General features: G+C 50.8%; 2 protein-coding genes across 2 annotated transcripts; one reads left to right on the top strand and one right to left on the bottom strand.

Annotated features, from left to right (window-relative positions):
* Positions 1-12149: 12149 nt before the first annotated feature.
* Positions 12150-18494, top strand: LOC122384349 (AKT-interacting protein-like). The gene is made up of 6 exons (XM_043371685.1): positions 12150-12277; positions 13361-13607; positions 14947-15047; positions 15834-16021; positions 16422-16590; positions 17320-18494. Exons 2-6 carry the CDS (start codon positions 13361-13363, stop codon positions 17413-17415), a joined length of 801 nt encoding a protein of 266 aa, XP_043227620.1. The 5' UTR covers positions 12150-12277; the 3' UTR covers positions 17416-18494.
* Positions 18486-22858, bottom strand: LOC122384350 (UPF0598 protein CG30010-like). Its single transcript, XM_043371686.1, has 4 exons — positions 22841-22858; positions 20246-20414; positions 19905-19953; positions 18486-19527 (listed from the first exon to the last, which is right to left on the bottom strand). The coding sequence occupies exons 2-4, from the start codon at positions 20411-20413 to the stop codon at positions 19049-19051; spliced, it is 696 nt and encodes a 231-aa protein (XP_043227621.1). The 5' UTR covers position 20414; positions 22841-22858; the 3' UTR covers positions 18486-19048.
* Positions 22859-23858: the final 1000 nt, after the last annotated feature.

Genomic DNA, 23858 nt, shown 5'->3' with positions numbered 1-23858 from the left:
ATGTCCGTTCGTGCCTCATCACCCTGCGCTTTGTATTTTGCCGTGTCGTTTCGTCGTATGGAATAATGTAAATGAAATAGACGTGCTTATGGTTAACTTGAAATTGTAATTATAGTTCGGTCTCCAAAGTTAAGTAGAACGTTTGATGGGAAGCAGTCCAACTTCCTATTCTTAATTCATGAATAGCTCGATATCGCCTCGATCGACTTACAGAATTGCTTTGCGATTAGATTCCTTACGACACGGCAAAAATGCAGTAGTACGCTTCACATTTATATCATTAGCTGTACTGGTGATTAAGTTATAGGATTATCCAAGGAAAAAATAGGAACAATCGCGTGCCATTAATCACTCAACCCGCGGCCGGGTGGCGACGGTCAGCTGCGCTCTCGGGAATAATGAGGGGGACGGTCTGCCGCACGGGGAGGGATCAGACGGCCCGGGCTGAGCAGCCAGCGGATTAGCGAGTCAGAGCGGGACGGATGGCTGGGCGCGCGTCGGGGGCGTGTCGGGGCCGTGCTAGGTCATTGACAAACAATTACGCTGTCAAAGAACGATTGAACATGGACTTTTGTTTGTAAAGGAGGAGATCAATGCGGTTAGTTGTTCAATTAGGGCATAGCATTAGTTGAGAACGAAACGACGGCTTCAATTTTACTCGTTCCTTGTTAATTGGTTCAGATGTTCGTCAAAGGTCTGGATAATCCGATTAAACCCGAGAACCATTCAAGTCATCTAGTATTTAACGGACACTAAAGCTGACCCATTCTCACAGTGCATTCAAGCATGTGTGTAAATAATCGACACCGCCGCCTTCCCACCTGTTGTCCTCGTCAAGTCTGTCGATAAGTCGTCTGTCTGTCAGTCTGTCTGTCTGTCTGTCTGTCTGTCTGTCTCTCTGTCAGCCCGTCTGTCTGTCGGTCTGGCCTGTCAGTCTGTCAGTCTGTCGGTCTGCCGGTCTGTCTGTTTGTCTGCCTGTCTGCCTGTCTGTCTGTCTATCTGGCTTTTTGCTAGACCGACGGTCGATCAGTCCATCGGTCAGTCCATGGTTTAGTCGGTTGTTCGGTCAATCATGTCGGTCTGCCAGCCCGTTCGTCTGTTTATTCGTCAGATTGCACGTCATCCAGTCGGTGAGGGAGTCGACCTGTCTCGTTAGCCACCCCGTCGCTTTGTCGGTCCAATTGTCTGCACGTGCTTCTGTCAAATGGGTTAGATTGTCGGTCCGTGGATTTGTCAAAATGTCGATCGGTGCGTCTGTTGACCGTTCAGGAATGTCTGGCGGTCTGGCTCCTCTTCCCTGCAGTCAGCCCTTCCCTAAAAACGCTCACATCATCCACTTCCCTCGTCTCTCTCTCTCTCTCTCTCTCTCTCTCTCTCTCTCTCTCTCTCTCCCTCTCTCTCTCTCTCTCTCTCTCTCTCTCTCCCTCTCCCTCTCTCCTTTATCTTTCGCCTTCCCGTTCATTTTGCCCTGAAAGGTCCCTCCATTGCGAGTGGTGTCGATTGTTTACATAACACGGGAGGAATCACGATTGTAAATGATCAGTACGATAGGTGTCCAGCGCGCCGCACTCATAATAGTGTGTCGTCGGGTCAGATGGAAGCGGTCCCCGCAGTCGAGCAGTCATCGTGCTGGGCCGGCGCCCGCCCCGATAATCCTCATTGTCCGCTCGGGTCGCGGCGGCGACAGGTCATTAGCGCATACCAGCCGGCCGGCGCCGGGTCAGGACACGCCGCCGTCTGGCCGGGGAGACCCCAAGAGGGGAACAGCGGACGACCGTGCCGTATGGACGGCTAGTGCCTCCAGTCCAGTTAGCCCGCTGCCGAGCTCGCTGCCGAGCTGGCCGACCGAGTTGACGGGTGGTCCAGTGCGACGGTCACCCCTGAATGACGTCACTATGGCCTGGGTGATGCGCGGCACCGATCATCGCCAAATATGCTCTGCGCGCCACCCCGTGGAGTAATAGAGCATCACCCCTTCCTGGAGACGGTCCAGAGGGCCATCCTACACAGGCTGGCATGACGTCCCGCGCCATTCTCAAGCAGAAGGCAGCCGCCCGACCCCAGCGAGCGATCATTAAAGGGGATTAACTGCCAGCGGGGAGCAGAGTCCGTCCCAGAGGGGCGGAGGTGGTGCGGTATGGGCAGCTACTGGTTCTATCCCAGTAAAGAGCTGCAAAGCTCCCTGCAGAGCTGGCCGATCGCTGTCAGGGGCGTGACATCTGCCCTCAGGCAATGTGAAAGGAGCTTTTGTCGATCGGTGCCCTCCGGGGCCATGCAGACCGCTCCAATTGTGCACTTGACGGGTGCTATAGCCCCGGCCCACGCGTGCTCTCCCGGACCGCGCCCACTATTCATGGTGACCAAGGAACTCACGTCGATCATCCTCGTGACGTCATGGGCCTAATGCCAACAGTGCCCTCAGATGAGTGACGTCATAGGCCCGGAGCCCTCGGTACGTCGGGCTAATCATGCCATTCATATGCATTTACATTGGAGAGTAGGAAAAGGACTCGTTTGGAACCTTTGATGACGTCATCGGAACTACCCTTGCCGTGACCATCGATAAGTGACGTCATTGACACAGGACTCTCGACATGCCGGCGCAGGGTGCACCATTCATACGCGCGCGCTTCTGAGAACAGTAAAAGTCTCATTCCGACCCTTTGATGACGTCATTGATTACAGTTCGAAACCCGGTTCAGCGACCGATGTGCGTAGGGTCCTGCTTTCTTAGATTCTGTGTCGGCAGCAGTGGTAATTTCAGTATGTTAAGGGCGAACATGGTCGTAGTTTTGTTTTTTTATGTTTTTTTATGTTTTTTTTTAGGATGGGATACTTAAGGAGGGATTACGAGCCAGGTATGGGGATAAGTGATACAAAGATGGGATACATGGGTTAACGCAATGCTTAGGGGCTGCGAGGCTGTCTATGCATGTGGCACCCCTGTGTGTGATAAGCCCACCGACGCGACTACTTCACTGATGAGAGATGGGAGTGGGGAGGAGAGTTTAAATTACGTTATTGAATGTCTAAACTATGGTAAATGTATTTCAGTGCTCGTTTAAGTTGGTACCGAGTCAGAACGAGATTACAGTTCACAGGGAAGGTTATAGAGAGCCAAGGTAGTAAAAGGGTAGGAAGGCCGGACTAATGGGGGGTACAGGTCAGGTACGAGTAAGGCCACCGGGAGGTCGGGACGTCGGGTTTCTGGGCCAAGAGGAGGTCGGGGAGTTACGGTTACAATTCAAGGGTATGAGACGAGGAAGTAGTAAATTTGGTTATTGGGTGCTGGACACTAAGGAGGTCGGCTCTGTGGGCTTGTTTCGTAGGTTCTCCGTCCTAAGGTAGTTAGATATAGATAATTTCGTTACTTGATTATTTTGTGCGCGTTTTACTCTGAGTCATTTCGAGACAAACGTATTTCGGGCAAAGGTTCAACATCATTCCGTAGACAGTGACGACGACCCAAGTGACTCAAACAACATGCTCTTACGTTTGAATGATCTGGCTCGTCAAATGCCCCTCTGGATGTTTCTACGGCGTAAGTCGGGCAAAATAAATAGCCGTGTCTTGGTCTCGGCTAAGTTTCAAGGAACTTTTAAGTCCTGATGACTCAGGCGGGAAACCGGTGGGGTGCGACGGAGCATTCACGATGAGTGTACAGGCCGTCGCACCACCTGGCTTTGGGGAGGTGCCAGAACGGTGCCTTTCAGATCTTATATCTCCCCAATGACCAGTTCAGAGGGACACAGAAAGTGTTGCTCGATTACGGGAGGTTCTCATGCATGAATGTTCGATTCAGGGTGTGAGTTTTCCCCGGTATTGCGTGAGGGCGCAGCGTCTCACGAACGTGGATTGTCGCGGAGAGAGCCACCGTACGGAATTGTTTACCCGTCCGTCAACATTTCGGCCGCCGGAGTGGTTCCAAAGCGAGGGTCGATCGGCATGGATCGGTATACCCCTCAGGCAGGAAGCATCCCGCCCGCCTATAACTCCCCACTCCGGTGATAAAAAAGTTAGGATGTATCCGGCGTGTCCTGCCGAACGGAGTCCACCGCAGGAAACCGCTCACCAGCAGGTCACGAGAACGGAATTGGGTAGGACCTGGTCACGCTGCTAATTATTGCGCAGGTATAGCGCGGGAAGGTATTCAGGGAGATATAGGAAGGGTATTGCGCCGGAGTGGCGCGGGAAACCGGCTTGAGTTCCGGGGCCGACCAGGTAACAATATATACCACGCGTGCGAACCATGTGAGGGCTGCGAGCCGACACTGGCCATGTCGCGGGCAGCCACGTAGCCATGGGCGCGCGTTGGTCATTTCGAGTAGGGTCTGCGACGGCAGTTTAGGGAGGGGACGGCCGGGATATCGGGGTCCAGAGAAGGGCGGTAACTCGAAGGCCGTGTAGAGACTCGGGTGGCGTCCCGAAGGGGGGGGGGGAAGACTAGCGCATCAGAAAGATGCATTATTATTGGTCTCAAGATCCTGGAAGAGGGAGGGCTCCAGAAAGGTGCACTAAGTACTCCCTCCGGCCAGATGCGGGGTAGTGGCAGATAGGTCCGGCTGCTCCAAGGCCCCTGGGCGGGAAGGGACCCGGGGTATGTGGGAAGATGGAATACCCCACGGGCGTGGTTTGGCGCGGTAAGGGCACCACGGGGCGAAGTTGCTGAGTCGTCCTTAAATTTCGGCCACCCGGAGTGATTCGGAAGGAGGGTTGGACCCTCTACAAAGCGGGGAAATCCGGCCTGCTTTAAAATCTCACTCCGGCAAAAGGATAGGTTATGTCCTCATAGAACCAACGGTGTAGTGTTACCTGCGGAACCTAACTGACAGTTTTATGACCCGGGGGATAGGTAGGGTACGGCCGCGCCACCGGCGACGTGCGGGTTAGGCCCATGACATGTCGGTACTAAGACGGCGGCAGCACTCGTTTACATCGTGCCGCCACGCACCCTTAGCCCGTCTTGCGTCGATCATGTGACTGGGGCGTTTAATGTTAGGGTTTTAGGCCTCCGCTGCCGTAGATATCAGAAAGAGGGGAGGGCCAAGATCCGACAAGGTATGACGTGTATGTTATTGTCACTCGATCGGTATTATCTATGATGATTGAGCCATATTGGTTAATTGTAAACGGAAATCGCAAGGTGAGTAAAGCCGGTTGGAGTTAATGAGTATTTTGGGAAGGGTCGTATTTCTTTTAGGGGCGAGCTGTAAGTTAAGAGAGAACTATAGCAGTCGAATGGGGAATAATACATTTTATCAAGCAACGGACGTAAATCTTAAGAAGGAAATTTCCAGAGATCATGTATAATGGTAAAGGACAAAGGTTTTGACGCATGCTTACGAACGGCTACTGTACACCACTGGGGGAGGTTAGGTAAACAGGGAGGGGCCAGTTTAGCGACCTGGTGTTTTAATTTGTATGAAAGGAAAGTGTGCATGATGGTGTGAATGTGAGCATGAATGGTTATATCCAGTGGGAGGCGCCCCTCTGTGCAGTTAATGGAAGTTTGCAATGTAATGAATTTTTTGTTTATTTTAATCCTTTGATCGGGAAGAGAGATTTATCAGGGTAACCTTGTCAGAAATCCTTTTTTTTGCATTTCAACTTAACCCCATTGCCCACTCTATCAGTGTAGCAGTCTATGTGTCCGCCAGTGACTGACCAGCCTCGTAAAACAAACAACAAAATAAAATATCTTGCAGCTAAGCCCCGCTACACAGTCAACTCCGAACGATTTATCGAACGACTTAAGACGATTTATGGGGTAGGTTAGATGGGTTAGACGCAGCTAACATGTTGCATCAAAAGAATCTGCTGATGCATTTTGCAGTATTTGTAAACGAGATGCGCTCGGCTGATGTGAGTTTGGCGTTGTCACTCGGTGGTAGGGCGAGGTGCACATGGCTGATGGCAGGCCTTGAGAACCGCCACTTCGCCGCGGCCAAGTAGTCAAATCCGCTGTGAATGACTTGCCGATCAGAGTTGTTGTACGATACAGCCCCAACGAAAGACGCAAGGATGCCTGAGATGATCCCACGTTTAGCCGTTCAATGTTCATATTTTTGTTTTTATAGCTGGGTATACGTTATCAAGCTGTTAAGCTAACTGGCGATGTTGACATCATTGGGGTAACCATGGTACATAGCACAATAATCACCCTGGAAGAATCGCCAGGGGCAGGTACTGGATATGGTTTTTGTATTGGCATGACATGCCTTTTGTTTGAGTTGTGTGGTGCGTATTTCTCGTTTCGTTTCCATACTACTGAGAGCCGAGAGCAAACTTGCGGCTCATATCAACAATTGAGGCCAGTGCGGATGTAAACTGGCCAGTTTTTGGGTTCGGTGCGGTTTTTTATTGTACTCTTATTCGGCTTTGGTGCGGATTTTCCGGCTCTTTCTGAAGGGTTGGTGCGGATTTGAACTTGGACCGGTGCGCGTTATCGACCTACGAGCCATACTTTGCAGTATGGCGGCTGGCACATTGCGTTGTAAGCTGAATCCTGCGTGTGCGGCATAAGCACAACATTCAGCATCGTAGCTAGCACCGAGCCATGTGCCAGGTGCACGTCTGCTTGCGTGGGGCGTACCTTGCATGCCTGACACTTAACCTTACCTTATTGTATTCTCTAGGCCTGAGATCATTGTTCCCTTCAAGCCCCAATGTTAAGTGATATGTGGCCATGAACATTAGATGTGGATGGAATGTAGTATGTACCTACATAAATAAAATATAAATCCCTCCATAATCCCTCATAAATCCCCTATACATAAATCCCTCGTTGGCAGGCCATACAATGAAAATGATACCCAGCTCCCTTACTCAGGTGAAGCCTAGTTTGGGGGTGACATCACCAGTTCATACTTCATAGGCTGACTTGATATGGTGCTGCTAGTTTGTGCTGATGACATGACTCTTAGTGACCATTCACAGTCTGTACACATGATGGACCCCCACCTCATGTACCATACCTACCTGCACTTCTACACACGGGTAGGGCTGGTGGGTAAATTTGCTGGGCTCAGCAACACGCTAGTTGTGGGCTCTACTGCAGCAGAGTATCGCAATTTCGATGACGGCAGGATCACCCAGCCCGTGGTTCAGCATGGTGTGGACTGTGGAAAGTGGATATAAACATTGCTGTGTGGTGCAGACGGTGGATATTGTAGTGTGGCGCAAAGCTGGTGGGGAGTGGTGTGACCACTGACATGGTGGCAGGTGGGCACCTGGACTGGAGAGTCAGAGTCTGAGTTGTTTGGAGTCGTCGGATTTGGTTAGAGTCAGGGTCGACAAAATCGTACCAAATGCCGAAATTTGGAGGCATAGTCGGCATTTTTTTTTTGCATTGAAATCATGCTCTTTGCTTCCTAGTCAAACTAATATTAGCCGGTGTACGGCCAGTCGTGTTATACGGCGCACGTTGATGACGATTTAAAAAATAGCATCTCCCTGAAGATGGGCCGGATCAGAGCTAGATACTGAAGGCCATCGTCGTCGATGAGGGGTCAGATTAATGTGAGCCCACAATGAGAATTGAGGCCTCCTGGGCCCTCTCAGACTGAGCTGAGATGCTCTCACACCAGTTGAGTGCCAGCAGCGTGTAATGGAACGCCTTCGTGCATCGTGATACATAACTGATTCCGCTGTTCGACTCCGCCATGTCCAGACCTCGTGCAACAGATGGCGGTAAGACCAAACGTCTTCGTGACATCCAAACTCCAAAGCCCTTCATTTGGGATCTGTTCAACACCTGTCACGGACTGCCTTTCTAGAGACCTAAGTGGGAGCCTCTCGCTGGGTTCAAAGCCGGTGTAAGACGGACTCCGCTACTCCCGGACCCGCTTTCCTCGGACGCTATGTCTGGCCTCTCCCGCTCTCCCCTGGCGCTTTGTCTGGCCATTCGCGTCTGTCCCGGCTCCCCTCCCCCTCCACGTCCGTCGCGGAGGGGCGGGGCGGTGTTCACACCTGGCGACCAGCTGCGGTCAGCTGACGAGCCGCCGATGTCCGCCGGCCGACCGTCCAGCGGCGGCCACCGGGACGCACCGGCCAACTCCGCAGCGCCGAGCGGCCCAACGCTCTGCTCTCCCGGCCCGCGTGACTGGGGAGTATGGCCGGCGTGACTGCATCCGGAGTCCCGCCCACAGGCGGCCGGTTCATGGAGTCGACTCGGTTATTTGCTGTTAATTTACAGTACTGTTTTTTGCATTTGTCTCGGTGGTTGTTTCCGTGAGTTCAGTTGAGGGGATGACCTGAGTGGCGTACTGACCGCTATGCACCACGCTTTCGTCGTTATATCGTGTTGCCGCCCCACTCACTGTACTGATAATCGTTCGTGACGGGGCATAAGTTGATGAATCATCTCGGTCCCCGTGTCGGCGACCGCCATTTCCGGCACGCTCCACCCCACCCTGTCCCGTCCGTCCCATCCATCCTTTGTGTCATTTCCTTCAATCCTTTCGCCCATCCTGTCTCATTCGCTCTCTTCTCTGCTTCGTTAGGTCTCATTAATCTTCTGTCCTTCCACTCGTTCGCGCCTCATTTACTGCTGTGTAGTCTCGGCTACTCTATAACTTTTCCATCCCTTGTATAAATGTATAGTCGCCTCCCTACCTACATCTCTCATCCCACCATGCTTTAATCTTTACATCTGTCCTCCATATCTCTGTCTCCAAAGAGGGACCAGTCCGTACTCCGTACGACGGCGTCCGATAAAACCCCGGGAGGAGCACGTAGCCGAGCCGGCCGGCGGGTGAAATCCTGGGAGCGCAGCGGTGATGATTGCTGCGGTGGCCTCCGTTCCGGTGGCGGCAGACAGACAGCGTGGCAGGCACCCTGTTAGACAGTGGATATTAGGTGGCAGACAGCAGACAGCCCCGTGGTGGCCGGTTGGGCAGTTGCTGTTAGATGGCATACATCTGAGTCCTGACAGTGCCGGCAAACATAAAGTGATGGCTGGACAGACAGTGCTGCAGCGGCCTACTTCCTGTCGAACAGCTGATATAAGACGGTATGCATTATCCAACGCTGGCGGACACATGGCGCTGAAGTGTCGGGCTCGGTATCATGTATTTCTGAATAACGCCTGGCTGGTGTTAAGCAGCATTCGGTAGATTTTGGTGATTGGTTCGGAGGCTAATTTTTTTTTTTCTGAAAGGATAGCTCGCATAAAGCACGATTATCTATTGTGCAATTATTGTGTTTGTGACCATGACTCGTGTCGACGAAGTCATTCGACTAACTTAACGGTGTCGTTTGCCGGGCCAATTTGTGTGCCTACAGTGGAAAAGCAGTTTCCGTCTCGCTGTTCCCACCGCGCTCGCGGCTTGCTGGTGAGGACCAGCGACCTGAGACCTGCGAGCCTCCCCCGGGCCGCACCTCTGACTCTGAACGGTGACATTGTGCCTACTCCACCCTCCTCACTCTCACTGCGGGCAGAGCCACGCCGGCATTGTCCGAGCGGTTGGTGTTCAAATCGGCGCGTCCAAACGCTTCGTGGCGCGCCCACTTTTCCACGTGTTTGCGCGCCATTCGAAGCTGACCTCGAAGGCGCGCCGCCTCAGTGCTCGGTTGGCCGGCCGTTACGGTGAACCGGCGGGGGTCGTGCCCGCCGCGCCCTGGCACAGCGCCGGAACAGACGGCGGTCGGTGCGCCTGTCTCAACTGTCCGCCCACCCACCTGCCTGCCAATCCGATGGCTCGATCGGTGTATCGGCCTTACAGACAGAATCTGGTCGCTCATCTTCAATAATGACGTGTTTGTTGCTAAAATTTAGCAATTATCTGCCTTTGCAGTGTTTGTGCTGTCTGTTCTCGATCTGATCAGCTCAGCTCTCCCTATCATTTTAGTAAAATGATTGGTCCTGCACTCCTGGTCGTCTTTCCCTCCTTTCACAGTCCGCCCTCTCCAGCCTGCCCTCACAGCTGCCTTCAGCCGTCAGCCTGCCACCCGCCTGCCGCTACCGGCCGATCTGGCACGCGTTAGGCATTCGTTGACCCCGCCGGGCGGTCGCCGTGGCCGGGCGTGCTCGGTCGTGCCGATCCGGCGCGCGCGGCGTGCACGCCCCACGCCGCTCCCTGCAGAGGGGCCGGAGAGAGGCACGGAGAGTGCCGAGGTGGCGTGTCCATAGGTGTGTGGTGATGGTGGGTTTTTAGGGGACTGGCGTGCGATCGTGTGGGCAGATGAGACTTGATGTTTTAGTGCGGTGGAGGTGGAGTGTGGGTTGATAATGCGTGGGGCGTTGTCACGGAGTTCAGGTGGGGTTTTCCCGCGATTGGAGGCGTGAATTTGATTATAAATGGTTTGTTTTATTTCCATTCATTGGTAGACTAAGCGTGCTATGAACCTTTCCCATACAATACGCGCCCCTGTCTCGTGAGAACTTTTCCTGAATGACTGATGGAATTACTGTCGGAATCGTATCGCTGGCCGTTCTGTCTCAGTGTCCAGGAACTCGATGTGGGAGTGTGGGCGCCGACCGCCGCCGTATCAGACCGCCCGGCCGGCTCTGTCCCAGTTTTTGGGCGTATGCGGGCAATCTCCAGCCTTGGAATATCGGTTATATTGAACGATTGAGTGTTGGTTGCTGGGACACTCACACTCGCAGCCGTTTTTATTAGGTTCCAACACCAAGACATTTCAGCCACTGCCGTCCTCGAACGCTGTGCAACGGTACCTATCTTGCAGATCTTTCACTGCATGGCTGCTGTGCCAGTCCTCTGACCAGAATATCGAATGGACTGGCCCCCGTGACCGGCTCCAGCGGTAACCCTGGGCGGCCGTCGATTTGGTATTCATTTATCGACAAGGGCTCGTTTTATTTCTAATGGAATGACCACAGAGCTACTGTGTCATAAAACCACAACATCTGGGTCAAGTGAACACACTCACGCAGCCATTTGTTAGAACTATCATCAGTTACTACTCTCTCATTATGAAGATTGGTGCAGCTACCTACTAGTTTGATTACTTCATGAGCTTCCTCTCTGTCTTGGACATTGTCAGTGTCTTTCCTCACGTCGAGGCACGCTGTACGACCTCCTCATGGAAGCAATGCGGTATGCGTGCTCTGTGAACAGGAATGCCGGTCGGGTCTGTCCGCATGTTTTACGGTGCGCTGCTGGATTACAAATCCGCGCACATGCCATTCCTTCCTAACGACTGCCAGTGCCGGTCGCAGCTCTTTGTTCTTGATCGGTCGGCTAGGCATTGTGATTAACTACTAATGGCTGCAGTTAGGATGGTTTTTGTATGACCTCGGTGCGGTATACCGCAAAGATATATCTTAATGTTGAAGATATTAACTTATTGAAAGATATATCTTTCAATTTTTAACCATCAATCATATAACTGGTTGGGTCTTCGCCACTTTCAACTCATCTATCTCCCATGTTCTGTTATCACTTATACTTTTTCCGTCACCTCTCTCAGTCCTATATTCATATTTTATTCTACATGTTGTGTGCCTTGTCCATTTCGGTTTTAATCATTTTCTTTCACCGCTTGTACCCGGCCCTTTTCTCCCGCCCCCATCCGCCCGTCCCTTGTCTCCCCCGACGCCTCCCGCGGCCCGCCCAGACATCACCCGGGGCGGACCGCTGTCCGTCCACTGCCGTTTCCGGCGCACGGGGCGGCGGTGAGCGTCGCCGGCCGCCGATCAGCATAGCTGGCACCCGCGCACCTCGCTCCAGCGGGCCCACTTCCGGTCTCGCTCGGCCCGCCGCCGTCACCGACCGGCCGCCCGGCGGCGCTTGGCGCTTGGCGTCCCTAGCTGGGCGGACATGTGACGGTTTGCGGTGAGACGCGCCGCCCCAGCAGTCTTTTCTCACCTTGCTGGGACCTGCTAGGCCGCGCTAGGCCGTGATGGGCCGTGCTGGGCTGTGCTGATCCTTCTGGTCGTCATCGACTGAGCCAGCCGTGCTTCGTCTCGGTCATGCTCGGCCGTGCTGGGTCGCACTCGGTCGTACTGTCCATGCTGGGCAGTGCTGGCTATCTTGGGTCGCATTCCGTGACTCCGCCGTACTCGGTGACATAATATACCGGGAAATGCGTCAGCACCAGGCAGACATGAGACTGGTGCTGCGTGGGTTAGCGCGTTGGAGCCGGCGGGTGGAGTGGTCACTGGTCAGTCGGGTTGTGAAGCCGCTACGTAGCGGGCGTGGGTGCAGTGGCGCGCGGCGTGCTCGAGTGGAGGTGTGTGGTCGCCGGTCTCCGTCTGGTTGGCTGTGGAGGCGGGAGATGGCTCGTTAATTGCTGTCGGTACCTACTCAGTGAGACGGTGAGTACCCGGTCTCCAAGGGAGCCAACAGCTAACTTGTGGAAGGTGCCATCACCGCACCGTGATGTCGGCTTTGTTGCGCCTTTGGAACTTTGATTTATTAGCAGGGGTCGATTCAGTAGTTTCATCGGTATTATCATTGGTTTGGTTTTATATTCGTTTTTCCGTATTTCGCGCTTTCCGGTGACGATTCCGATGTGAATGGTAGTTTAACAAACTTCAATGACGCTGGTTACCGTCTTCAACCTTGTGTACCGTGCAGTATCAGTGACCTCTGGCTAGGAGCCGTACCATTTGCACCACTGAGACGGCCCTTTGTCGCTCTATCCTGCTGGCCGGCGCGTCTGTTTCCTTCCCTGTTGGCGTCCGTGCCGGTCGGTTCCTGACCAAGTTTACCCCTGGCGAGCTGTGTCACAGGCCGGTCCGCCGTTTGTTGGTGATTAGAACGGCTGGTTTCCGGGGCAGTTTTTACCGGGTGATTGATTTGTGCTCTGAGTTTATACTTACTTCTGCTGTGAATAAGGAACTTCTGATGCTGGATGAATAGGTAATTGAAATCGAGACTTGTGTGCAAGCTATGGGACTAGCCTACGGAACTAAGCCGTGCTACTGTACTGTGGCTAAGTGTCATTTTCGTCACTGTAGCTTGACTTGCATCAACATAGATCGTATTGATGCAGCGCACGGAACCGTTGTTCTTTGCCCCACATTTCTTACATACTTCTCACATACGTGTTGGGAGCCGACAGGCGTAAAAATTATCACTTTTCCGATTTTGCAATCTCATTGTTTGATGATATCTACAGTGTAGTGCTTGCTTTACAAGCGAACTTTGCAACTTGGTCTCAGTCTCGCTACCGTTGCATGTTCCCACAAAGCTTGAGAAGCTTTCGAGGACAGCCTTTGTCAGAGAAGTTTAGTTAATCCCCGACTCAGGTCGGTTGCAGAGGTGTGTTCCACACTTTTCCTCTGATGGGGACGGGGGACATGTATCTATTTCCCTGCCACCTTGAGATGGACGGCGCAGAGAGCCTTCCCCTCCCTCTGTGGTTGTCATTTTAACACCTCCCCATCCGTCCCCAGATGGACGGGGCGGGGCCGGCGCTGGTGCGGCGCGGCTCCATGCGGAAGCTGCTGCCCAGCGTGCCGGACCAGCAGCAGCAGCTGGCCATGAGTAACCAGCTGATCGACAGCCGGACCAGCTCGCCGCGCGGCGCCCACTGCTACGGGCCGTTCTTCCTCGAGTATGCCCTGCTGGCCGAGTACAACCTGCTGCAGCGGCAGCGGCTGCCCGGCGTGTACACCGTGCCCGCCGCGCGGACGCCGCTGGGTGAGTATCGGGGCAGACGCGCCGGGAGGGGGTCGGGGGTCGGAAAGACGATGGGAGAAGTTGGGAGTCGATAAGGTGTTAAGGAAGGGGATGTAGAAGCGGTGTGGGAACTTTGGAAGAAAATCGAGCAAGAAATGCGCGTGAAAATGCAAGCTCGCCTAGTTCTCGACGAATTTTATCGTGAGGGGCATAGTTTAGCTAATATTGCCGTTAAATCAGTTAATCATGGTCAGCATGATCAGATAATGCTGAGTGTCTAGTATGATTCGAATTCAGTATTGAATCTGCTGAGTGTCAGGTGTGGCTCATTGTGTTCACTCAACCGAGTGACCAGGATGTTGATGTTGGGTCGTGATACGAAGCGGTACGACGTGGTTCGTGGTGGGGAGTGGTAGTGAAACTGTGCGTGCGATTGCTAAGCGTCATGCACTGTGCTCAGAGATTGCACTCAGTGTGCCCTCACTATCGGTCCTGTGACCTGCGGCAATGTCTTATCAGCAAGTGTACTGTACACCCAAAGATCTCCTTTGATACGACCATTCTTTGTCCTTTCAGTTGAGTACGACATTGTAACTATGCTGTAACACGCGTACTATTTCAAGCTTGTGCGGTCATGGTCGTGTTCTGTAACATATTTCCCGTCCTGTCGTTTCAGTGTGGTTCGGAGTGCTGTTCATACGGCAGGGCTACTACCAGGAGGGCGTGTTGTGACCGCTGTCCTGTTGTTTCAGTGTGGTTCGGAGTGCTGTTCATACGGCAGGACTACTACCAGGAGGGCGTGTTGTGACCACTGTCCTGTCGTTTCAGTGTGGTTCGGAGTGCTGTTCAAACGGCAGGACTACTACCAGGAGGGCGTGTTGTGACCGCTGTCCTGTCGTTTCAATGTGGTTCGGAGTGCTGTTCATACGGCAGGGCTACTACCAGGAGGGCGTGTTGTGACCACTGTCCTGTCGTTTCAGTGTGGTTCGGAGTTCTGTTCATACGGCAGGGCTACTGCCAGGAGGGCGTGTTGTGACCACTGTCCTGTCGTTTCAGTGTGGTTCGGAGTGCTGTTCAAACGGCAGGACTACTACCAGGAGGGCGTGTTGTGACCACTGTCCTGTTGTTTCAGTGTGGTTCGGAGTGCTGTTCATACGGCAGGGCTACTACCAGGAGGGCGTGTTGTGACCACTGTCCTGTTGTTTCAGTGTGGTTCGGAGTGCTGTTCATACGGCAGGGCTACTACCAGGAGGGCGTGTTGTGACCACTGTCCTGTCGTTTCAGTGTGGTTCGAAGTGCTGTTCATACGGCAGGGCTACTACCAGGAGGGCGTGTTGTGACCACTGTCCTGTCGTTTCAGTGTGGTTCGGAGTGCTGTTCATACGGCAGGGCTACTACCAGGAGGGCGTGTTCCGGTTCTCCGTCATCATCCCTGAGCAGTTTCCCGACGGAGACTGCCCGGTAAGAGAGGAGGGAGCGGAGAGAGAGGGAGGAATGGGGAGGGGAGACGATGGTGGTGGGGAAAGGAAGAGGGAAGGAATGGGATGGATATACTATAGCAAAGGGAAGTCAGAGCTGTTGCGGTACTCGTATCGCTCTCAAGTATTAGATAATCATCTAGCCGCCACTTTCCTTATCTCAGCTCGGTTAAGTGTCATTTCATTCATGTTAGCCTTTGGCTCGCTCACTTCAATTTGCCCGGATACTGCTTATCATTGTTAGCTTTCCGCCTTTGCACTGTATGAATCACGCCGTTATATTGCCAGTGACACTCGATACTCCGTTGTGCCGTCGTGAATGCGCTATTATTGTCGTCATCGTGCCCCTTCGGTAACAACTAGGTCACCGTGCGAACTATTAAAGCACACAACAACCGAGCATCTTGCCTTGGCTCGGCCTTGTCCATTGTTTTTCGTGGACGGTACATTATCCAAACATTGAGTGTATCACGACTGCATTGTCACGGCTCGGCCGTCACGGTTTACTAAGTATCATGACCGTGACAGCAGGCCACTGCGACGCCGGGTGTGCGAATTGCGAGGTTCATGGCCTGTTATCACTGATGCGCCAGAGAAGACCGAATTATCACAGTGGACTGAGTACCAAAAGTGATTGAATAAGTAGAGTAGACTGAGCAACTGGAAAAGACTGAGTAACCAGAGTACACTGAGATACCAAAGTAGAAAGTAGGCTGTGGATACCGGTGTACGGACTATGTTCTAACCTCCCCTCGCCCTCCGCCTGCAGCGAGTGGTAATGGAGACGCCCGTCTTCCACCCGCTCGTCCACCCGGAGACGGGTGAGGTGGACATCCGGCGCGGCTTCCACCGGTGGAAGCGCAACTCGCACCACATCTGGCACGTGCTGCTCTACCTGCGGAAGGCCTTCTACAAGATCGAGACGGTGCAGCCGTCCAACCCGGAGGCGGCCGTCATGTGAGTGATGCAGGATGCTAGTAGGGAGCGTCAGCTGCCGTAGATGAGAATAACAGTGCTGTGCTGTGCTATAACCCGTGCTCAGTTAAGCCCATAATCTGGATCGTTCAATGTCAATAAGTCTTGTGTTTTTTCCTATACTTCGTGTCGTATAAAGGATGTGTTACTCGTATATTAAATACATATGAAGTCCATTCGGTTCGGGGCTGGTTGAAAACTCCGGAACTGAATCAATTGTGGGATAGTGAAACATGACGCCATGGGCCCATGTTCATTGATGCTTCTTAGCGCCATTCAGAGTAACTTCATTTATTTAGGCAGCGAGACAGCCCGTTATTGGGCTTTCCACGCAAACGCTACGGACTCGAATTTCTGATCCTTCTTTTGTGCCTGTGCCCAGGTTTGAGAAGGCGCGTGACATGTTCGCGCTGCGAGCCGCCGAGTGTGTGAAGCTGAGCAGGGACCGGCTGATGGACCCGCCGGCCTCGGACGACCCGCACAGCATTGTGTTCAGCCAGTTCCGGCCCGAGGTGCACGAGCCCGTCCGACAGGCCATGCTCCAGCCCAAGGTACCGCAGGGGAAATGGATGGGATGGGGAACGGTGGATGAGGGTAAAGGACGGGTGACTAGGGGGCGTGAGAGGTGAGAGGGAGAAGGGAGAGAGCAAGTGGATGGTGTAGGCTGTGAGTCGTAAGGGAGAATAAGGTGACTGTGGAGCGTTGGTAGAGTGCCGAGTTGTCTCAACGAAATAGTCCCCCCGTTAGGTTGGATACTGGATACCAACTGCTTACACTTTTCTCTGTTTTATGGACATACGGGCGGACTGTTAATCGTGCTGGTCTCAATCACCATTGGTTGGTGCCTGGTGGAGTGTAAACTTCAGGACGGGATGTTTGGTGATTAGACCGACGTGTTTAGTTTAAGGCCGAATGTGTCTTCCGTTTCTGGTTCACTGGCTGGCATCCGCATCATGGCTCGGTGGTAGATATGACCTTATCTTTGTTCCATGTTCCTTATTTACAAGCTTTGTAATGGAGCTAAAATTGCTCCTTTTGTATGCGTCGTTAGCTGTGGAGTTGATATTTGAAATTACTCCTGGACCCATGGCATCTTCCGTGGAGTGGGTACCACATTAGTCACCATTGTTCTTTGGTTCGTGTTTTCTGTACCACATTAGTCACCATTGTTCTTTGGTTCGTAATTTCTCTTCTGACCGCTGACTGCTTGCCGCCTGGCCGCTGACTGCTGACCGTTTACATCCGACCTCTCACCTCTGACCGGTCCCATTTCCTTTCAGAAGGAGGAGGACCTACCCTCGGGACCGGCCAGCGTCGGCTACTCCTGGGTCCAGCCCGGCACACTGGACATCTTCTCCAAGCCCGAGTCGCTCTGAGGCCCGCCCGCCGCGCCGGACAGCCCGAGTGTGACGCTGAGTGACGTTACGGAGGGGTGATGTGACGGCGAGTGACGTGACGGACGGGCAGAGTGACGCCTAGTGATGTGACACTGAGTGACGTGACGTCAGCCGGGCCCTCGGACGGTGATTTGCTGTCGAACTAAAGCGCCCGAGAGACTGTGATTGTGTGTGTGATAAAGAGATCGCTTCTGGCGGAGAATTTTGCACAATATGGCAGCTGACTTCGGTTGCAGCAACAGACTTCAAACTGTGGAGATCACCATCTTCTAGACGCAGTAGCTCGCAGTGCAGTCTTCAGTGGACAGACACCCCGCGCAACTGACTTCCTATCAGTGGCGACGGTGATAAAGACATCTGCTACGCTGTGAGGCGGACGACCTTGCAGTAGCGACCCACTGACGAGCCGTCTGGCAGTACAGGGGACCGCGGCGACAAAATCAATGATATTCTGAGAACGAGAGCCGCGGGGCAGCGATATTGACCGTAGTTAGCCGTGTAGTGCTGGACCCGCCGAGACGGGTTCGACGTGCGATTGAAGAAGACTTAGTTTGGCAGCCGATTCAGAGTGGGTTTCGCTTGGATGTGTCGTTAGGAGTTGGAGCGTGATGCATGAAATACGCAGCACAGGTACATCCTAATAGAACTTTACCATTAATATTTAAACATTAACATGTATGTACCGATTGTATGTGATGCTATGCTACGTTTGTTCCTCCCTGATCATAATTGATATTCGTAACTGTGTGTTGCTGATCTATGAAGGCGGCTGCCGATATTGTATCCCGCTAGTGTGTCTTCCATGGTTGCGCGCATTCTCTCTATGAAATCCAATGTTACCCCGATTCCAGGGGCAAAGTGGCACTGACATGGATAATATGTCCCGCATAATGATGTGTGAATGATCCGTCTCGTCTGACGAATTCCTAACCCGTTTTAATGCCGACACTGACGTGCTTCCTGTGATTCTAGTAGCGGCGGAACCGAACCAGGCCTGGACGCAGCTTCTAATTAGAGCCTGGCGCCGCCGTGGTTATTTAATAAATGGCTAATGCATCGTCACGTGTGTATTTCGGATTATTTACATGATACTATTCAACATCTTATATAACGCTGCATATGGCTCGTCCAGCTATGAAGCACCATGTATATTGTATAACAATGTAAAACAATGTTAAATTACACTAATGAGTATCAGCTGGGACAAACCCATGCAGCGGCTGTCAGTGACTCGCTACAACGGATTCGTCGATCGACTTTTAACCCCTCCCGGTTCCGCAACGGTGGATTGCGACTCTCAAGAGCGTAACAGATCCTCACCTTGACGGCTTGACATTATGAGCACATCTGCTGTACCTGCGTCAAGGCACTCGCACAAAAACAACAGCAACAACTGGTCTAGAAATCACGTACTGCTTTGAGCATATCTGTCAGCAAGTATATACAAATGACCACAGTCGACGAAACAATATACATTATACAATGTGCAGCCATAACGCCGCACCTCCATTGCACAAAGATGACTGCACCCCTTACCGAATACCGCCACATGGTACCACCACTCCAATGCACCCCACCCTCCTGTCATGTCCTCAGCTCCCATCAGAGGCCGTCAGGTGTCGCTCGGGTGCGCGTCCATGTTACAGCGGCCCCTCATCTGCAACAGGGCCGGCACCAGCTCGTTGGTCAGCTTGTACGTCTCTCCCTCCCACTGGAAGTGTGTCGGCGGCATCGTCTCGCCCTTGTCGAAGCGGAAGCCGCGGCTGAACTCGATGGCCAGCGCCGATCGGACCAGACCGACGCCGCCGGCGCGTGCCGGCCCCGGGTGGTAGACCCGGCCCGTGCCCGGCAGCATACAGAGCAGGTGCGGGTCGAACGCTGTCGACAGCAGCGCACCCGCGTGGTTATACGACAGCTTGAAGTTCGACGACCCGTCGCTAGGCGCCAGCACATGTGTGAACACAATGGGCAGGTCGTTACAGCGAACAAAGTTGCGTTCGCGGCCGCACGGTGATATGAATGGGAACTCCGGGTACCGCTCCGTGTCGTTCATCCGCAGCTGGTTGAAGAAGAAGCGCAGGAATTTCTGCTCTGTAACGAGGGGCAGAACTCAGATTAACACAACACAGAGGAACAGATCGTGAATGGGATGGTGATTCCTGCCATTTCGCTCGTACCGGAATTAATGTGCGTGAGACGCTGACAAAAGATGTCTAAGACATAATAACGATTGTTGGAAATGTAAATGGATCAAGCGACTTCAAACAGCCGTCTTTATGAAAGGCGAATGTTAACAATATGGCGATGAAGGATTGTTATGCAAAGTTCGATTCCGAAACTCGCGCTATTTCATATTTGCATTTCAATTCTTACGAAACAAGTACAAACAGAATGAAGTTCAATGCACCCTGATTCAACAAGGAAATGGTGTGACTGCATAAATAGCAACCCACTCCCTACACACTGACCTTTGATACAAGAGGTGAAATTCTTCATCTTGGCGTCATCCAGGAACAGCTGGAAGGGACGCGGCTCCGGTTATCACCAGTCCGGCACCCACACGTCGATCAGACAATACTCGTATGAATACGTTACATTGTTGCACAAGAGTGAAATCACCAAACAATCCAGCAAACAACCGTGTAGTGTTTATTTATCCAACTACTCATTTCCAGTTTGCGGCCATGACAAGGAGTCATTGTACACAATAACTACATCACCGTTATCCCATTTTGAATACGACAGTGTTGCTGCAACCATCGTCACCTCAATGGCCCACCATCATCGAGTGACACCGTTCCCAACTCACCATTCCCTGATGATCGATATAGTAGAAGTACTCTCGGACATTGGGTGCCGGCGACTGACCCTGGACATACTCAGAGAACGGTCCCAGGTGGGCAGGGCCGCTCAGACAGCGGCGCACCAGGGCGCGGGTCGGCCGCAGGGGCGCCGACAGAGCCGGCAGCATCCCCATCCTGCGGAAATGGCGGGGGAGGGGCTTAGTGAGCGAAATCAGTTATAAATGCAGCTGCTTCTTCTTATGGCAGCATGCAATGTGACCATGAGAAAGCTGGCATATCTATGTGTAATGTGCGATGTGCATTATTCACCTTCACTGATTTGGGATTCCATACTCCTTTTGATGCCCAATCACAATGACTGATAAAAATGATGATAGCCTGTGCCACAAACAACCAGAAACCTAGAAATGTTCCAAACCTATTATTACATAGTGATCTAGAAAGTTCAGTATGATTTGAATCAACTAATTTTATAAGGACATCCTGTATCTAACCTCAGTTCTGCAGAAAACCCCAGCAATTAAAAAAAAAAATACTTCTTTCTTCATCTGAGATCAAAATGTATAAAAAACCTAATGTGCAAGCCCAATCATTAATCAGTATGTGGGCTCTCCTAAGGCCCTATGGCTTTCCATGGAGGTGCAGAGTGCAGACTAGGACACTTAAGAGTCAGTAGACTTTGTATGGAGTGCCTGAAATGCCAAGTGTGGGTGTGATATCAAGTGTGGTGAATCAAGAGCTATGTTAACTATAACACCATCTAAGATAACTGTGCATTAGGAACTCAGCAGGGACAGGCATAACCCTTTTTCTTTTTGGAGTCAAGAAAAAATAAGCCCCTATTATATTGCACACTACAAGTAGCTGGCAGTGCTGTCAACTGACAGTTGACACTAGTCTCCATGGAAATATCACCTAACTGCAAGGGCTAAGGAAAGGGACTAAGAGAGCATCCCAGCTTGATGCTTCTATGACATGGAAACTGGAAAGCCTTGTCAGTCTTAATTTGCCTTGGATGGACTGGTGCATTGCACCTTTTTCATCCTATGTCTGCAAACAGACTGATGCAAATCTGCCCTCCCAGCAGCCAGCTCAGTTGGGCAAACTAGACTTTTGGAATCAAAATATGGAGGCATCAATAATTTGATTCTGGTGGGAGGAGCCATGACCAAATATGGGCATGGAATCAATTTTTTGATTCATTTGGGTACACTTTTGACTTCAAATGTATCATTACGGTTGAAAAAAGGCCCATGACGGTGAGATTTTTCTTTAAAAAGGTAGAAAAATGTTGTAGGTTTCCAAAAAGTGTTACCTCAAAACTAAGAAATTGTCCCTTTGGCCTTGTGAATGGGAAAAAGACAAAGCCACTGTCCATCACGTAAAAGCTGTTTTGAGGAAATCACACTGTATGTTATTTTTGTATCATGAATCGCATACTAACCAATCAGTATTTGTGTAAAATGGCAAAATGAAATTTTAAAACCCCTAATTATCATTGTTGTAGTGCTTTTATATTTATTATATGGTTTTTACCTGTTGCTTCAGTTTTTGTATTTTTGACATTTAAAAATTGTGAATTGTTATCAAATGTAGTGAAGGTTAAGTACAACAATGCTATAGGTATCTGTTGTGGTGCTGAGGATACCACTAGATGAGAATAATAGCAAGATAAATGATGTATTCCTGCAAGTCATTGTTGCCTATCTCTTAACATTACCTGTGAATCAAAATAATGATTAGCCAGCTGATGGGGAATCAATATTATGATTATCTGTTTAAAGTGAATCAATTCCTTGATTGCCTTTCACTACCTATAGAATTCAAATTGTTATGATAGGAGCAATATTATTTTGCTTAGGAGATAGTTCCAGCATTTCTGTTCAAGATCAGGCATGCTCCTTCTTGAAACACTCCCTTATTTTTATGTGATTGGTAAGTTAAAAATAGTCTGCATTTATGCCCAAATATGGTCATAAGGAATCAATCTTTTGATGCCTCCATATTTTGATTCCAAAGGTCTAGTTTGCCCAACTGAGCTAGGCCCTGTTCCAAGGCACGACACTACAGCACAATACACGTATCAGGGTATTGGGTTTCCATTCCACTTTCCATAGAAGCATCAACAAGCTTGGACACTTACAACGCTGGTCGCTGAAGGGTCAAGGCAAATTTGTTTCAAATGCCGCACCAACAATGTAGCAAAGCATACCATAGCCATAGCTCACTGTAAAGTGTAACATCATGCTGTGAAACAGGGCCCGGTGTTAATGTAACTTGTCGCCTCTTTTCAGGTATATTGTCCTGTGTTTATACTTGTCATGTTTAAGACTCTCTTGCCATACTTTTCTGGCTGGTCCTGCCCAGGTCCTGCCTGCTGTGTGGAAATCAAAATTGTGGGAAATCGGTTTAGTCTGTTCAGTCATTTTCAAAATAAATCAACAACCATGAAATGCAACATTATTATGAAAACTTGAGCTTCAATGATACAGAGGCACGCAATAAACATACATTTGGCGGTGAAATGTAAAATAAATAGGAAAGTGTGAAGTGGTGTGAAGATAAAACGTAAACTCACACTTACGTAATCGAGCGCTTACCTGCGTTTGCCAATGCCACACACGTCACACAACACACAGCATGCGAAGATCGGTGCGGGATATTTTGTATCAACTGCGCTGTTATTGTGAACTCATTCAGCTGATCAGAGTTTTTCTTTTACCGACGGTACCTCAAACTAAATTTTTAGTATCGTCCTCAGAAATACTCAGTTGGTCACCAAAATGTCAATTGGCTATCTATTAACATCAAGCCTGCTGCCTGTAAGTATTACTGGGAAGTGGGAAAGCACTAGCATGCTGGCGAGCATATTTACGTCTGGACAACGAGTTGCGGGGAAAAGTGCTTATTGTGTTGCAGTTTTATGAGCCGGTGATTAGGCTGGATTTTTGGGTTACCTTTTCGTTCCGATTCATGTATTTCATAGTTTTTGGCTTTTGAATATTTTAGTTCTTTCATATAAATATTACTTGCCTTACAACTTTTGTAAAAACGTTTCATTTTTTATAAGCCGACGTTCAGAGTCCTAAAAATACATCAGCACTAAAATCATTGTAAACAAACAAATGGAGCACCACTTGGCTCTGTTCCAAGGCCATTTTTTAGTTTATCTGGTGGTTTTCTTGCTCTTGTACGTCGTTTTGTTGGATGTTTTGAATCCCTTAAGATTGACATATCATATTTAAGAAGCATGTTGACTGAAAACAATCTGAAGTATCCAGAAGGCTGACAGAGGTCCTGGACTACTGAGCAATATCAATATCAATATCAAGTTGAACAAGTTATGAAATTTTGGTTGATAAACGCAAGTTGATCGGGCTCATATATCAGCAAGAAAAAGTAAAATTAAAAGAGCTTATTGTCCAAAAACAAGCTATAATATTGCAGACCTTGGAGCAATACTGAAGAGCACGCTGAGCAGGATCATGCGATGAGCGCATATTGATGTATTGGTATGAATATTGAATGATAACTTACAACAGCAAGATAAATTAGTGCTAACTATCAAGTTAAAATCTAGAATGAATGGACTTGGGCAGTTTTACTATGCTTAGATGC

Source organism: Amphibalanus amphitrite, unplaced genomic scaffold (genome assembly GCF_019059575.1).
Source record: "Amphibalanus amphitrite isolate SeventyFive unplaced genomic scaffold, NRLGWU_Aamphi_draft 000187F_arrow, whole genome shotgun sequence".
NCBI classification, from domain to species: Eukaryota; Metazoa; Arthropoda; class Thecostraca; order Balanomorpha; family Balanidae; genus Amphibalanus; species Amphibalanus amphitrite.
This window is presented reverse-complemented; position numbering and strand designations above follow the sequence as displayed.

What these genes read in the sequence shown, in the direction of transcription:
- LOC122384350 (XM_043371686.1), bottom strand. Translation starts at nt 20,413, where the DNA reads ATGGGGATGCTGCCGGCTCTGTCGGCGCCCCTGCGGCCGACCCGCGCC. An exon ending in ATATCGATCATCAGGGAATG is followed by an intron (nt 19,954 to 20,245) that starts GTGAGTTGGGAA and finishes CGTCCCTTCCAG; the next exon opens with CTGTTCCTGGATGACGCCAA. An exon ending in TTTCACCTCTTGTATCAAAG is followed by an intron (nt 19,528 to 19,904) that starts GTCAGTGTGTAG and finishes CCCTCGTTACAG; the next exon opens with AGCAGAAATTCCTGCGCTTC.
- LOC122384349 (XM_043371685.1), top strand. Translation starts at nt 13,361, where the DNA reads ATGGACGGGGCGGGGCCGGCGCTGGTGCGGCGCGGCTCCATGCGGAAG. An exon ending in CGCCGCGCGGACGCCGCTGG is followed by an intron (nt 13,608 to 14,946) that starts GTGAGTATCGGG and finishes CTGTCGTTTCAG; the next exon opens with TGTGGTTCGGAGTGCTGTTC. An exon ending in AACCCGGAGGCGGCCGTCAT is followed by an intron (nt 16,022 to 16,421) that starts GTGAGTGATGCA and finishes GCCTGTGCCCAG; the next exon opens with GTTTGAGAAGGCGCGTGACA.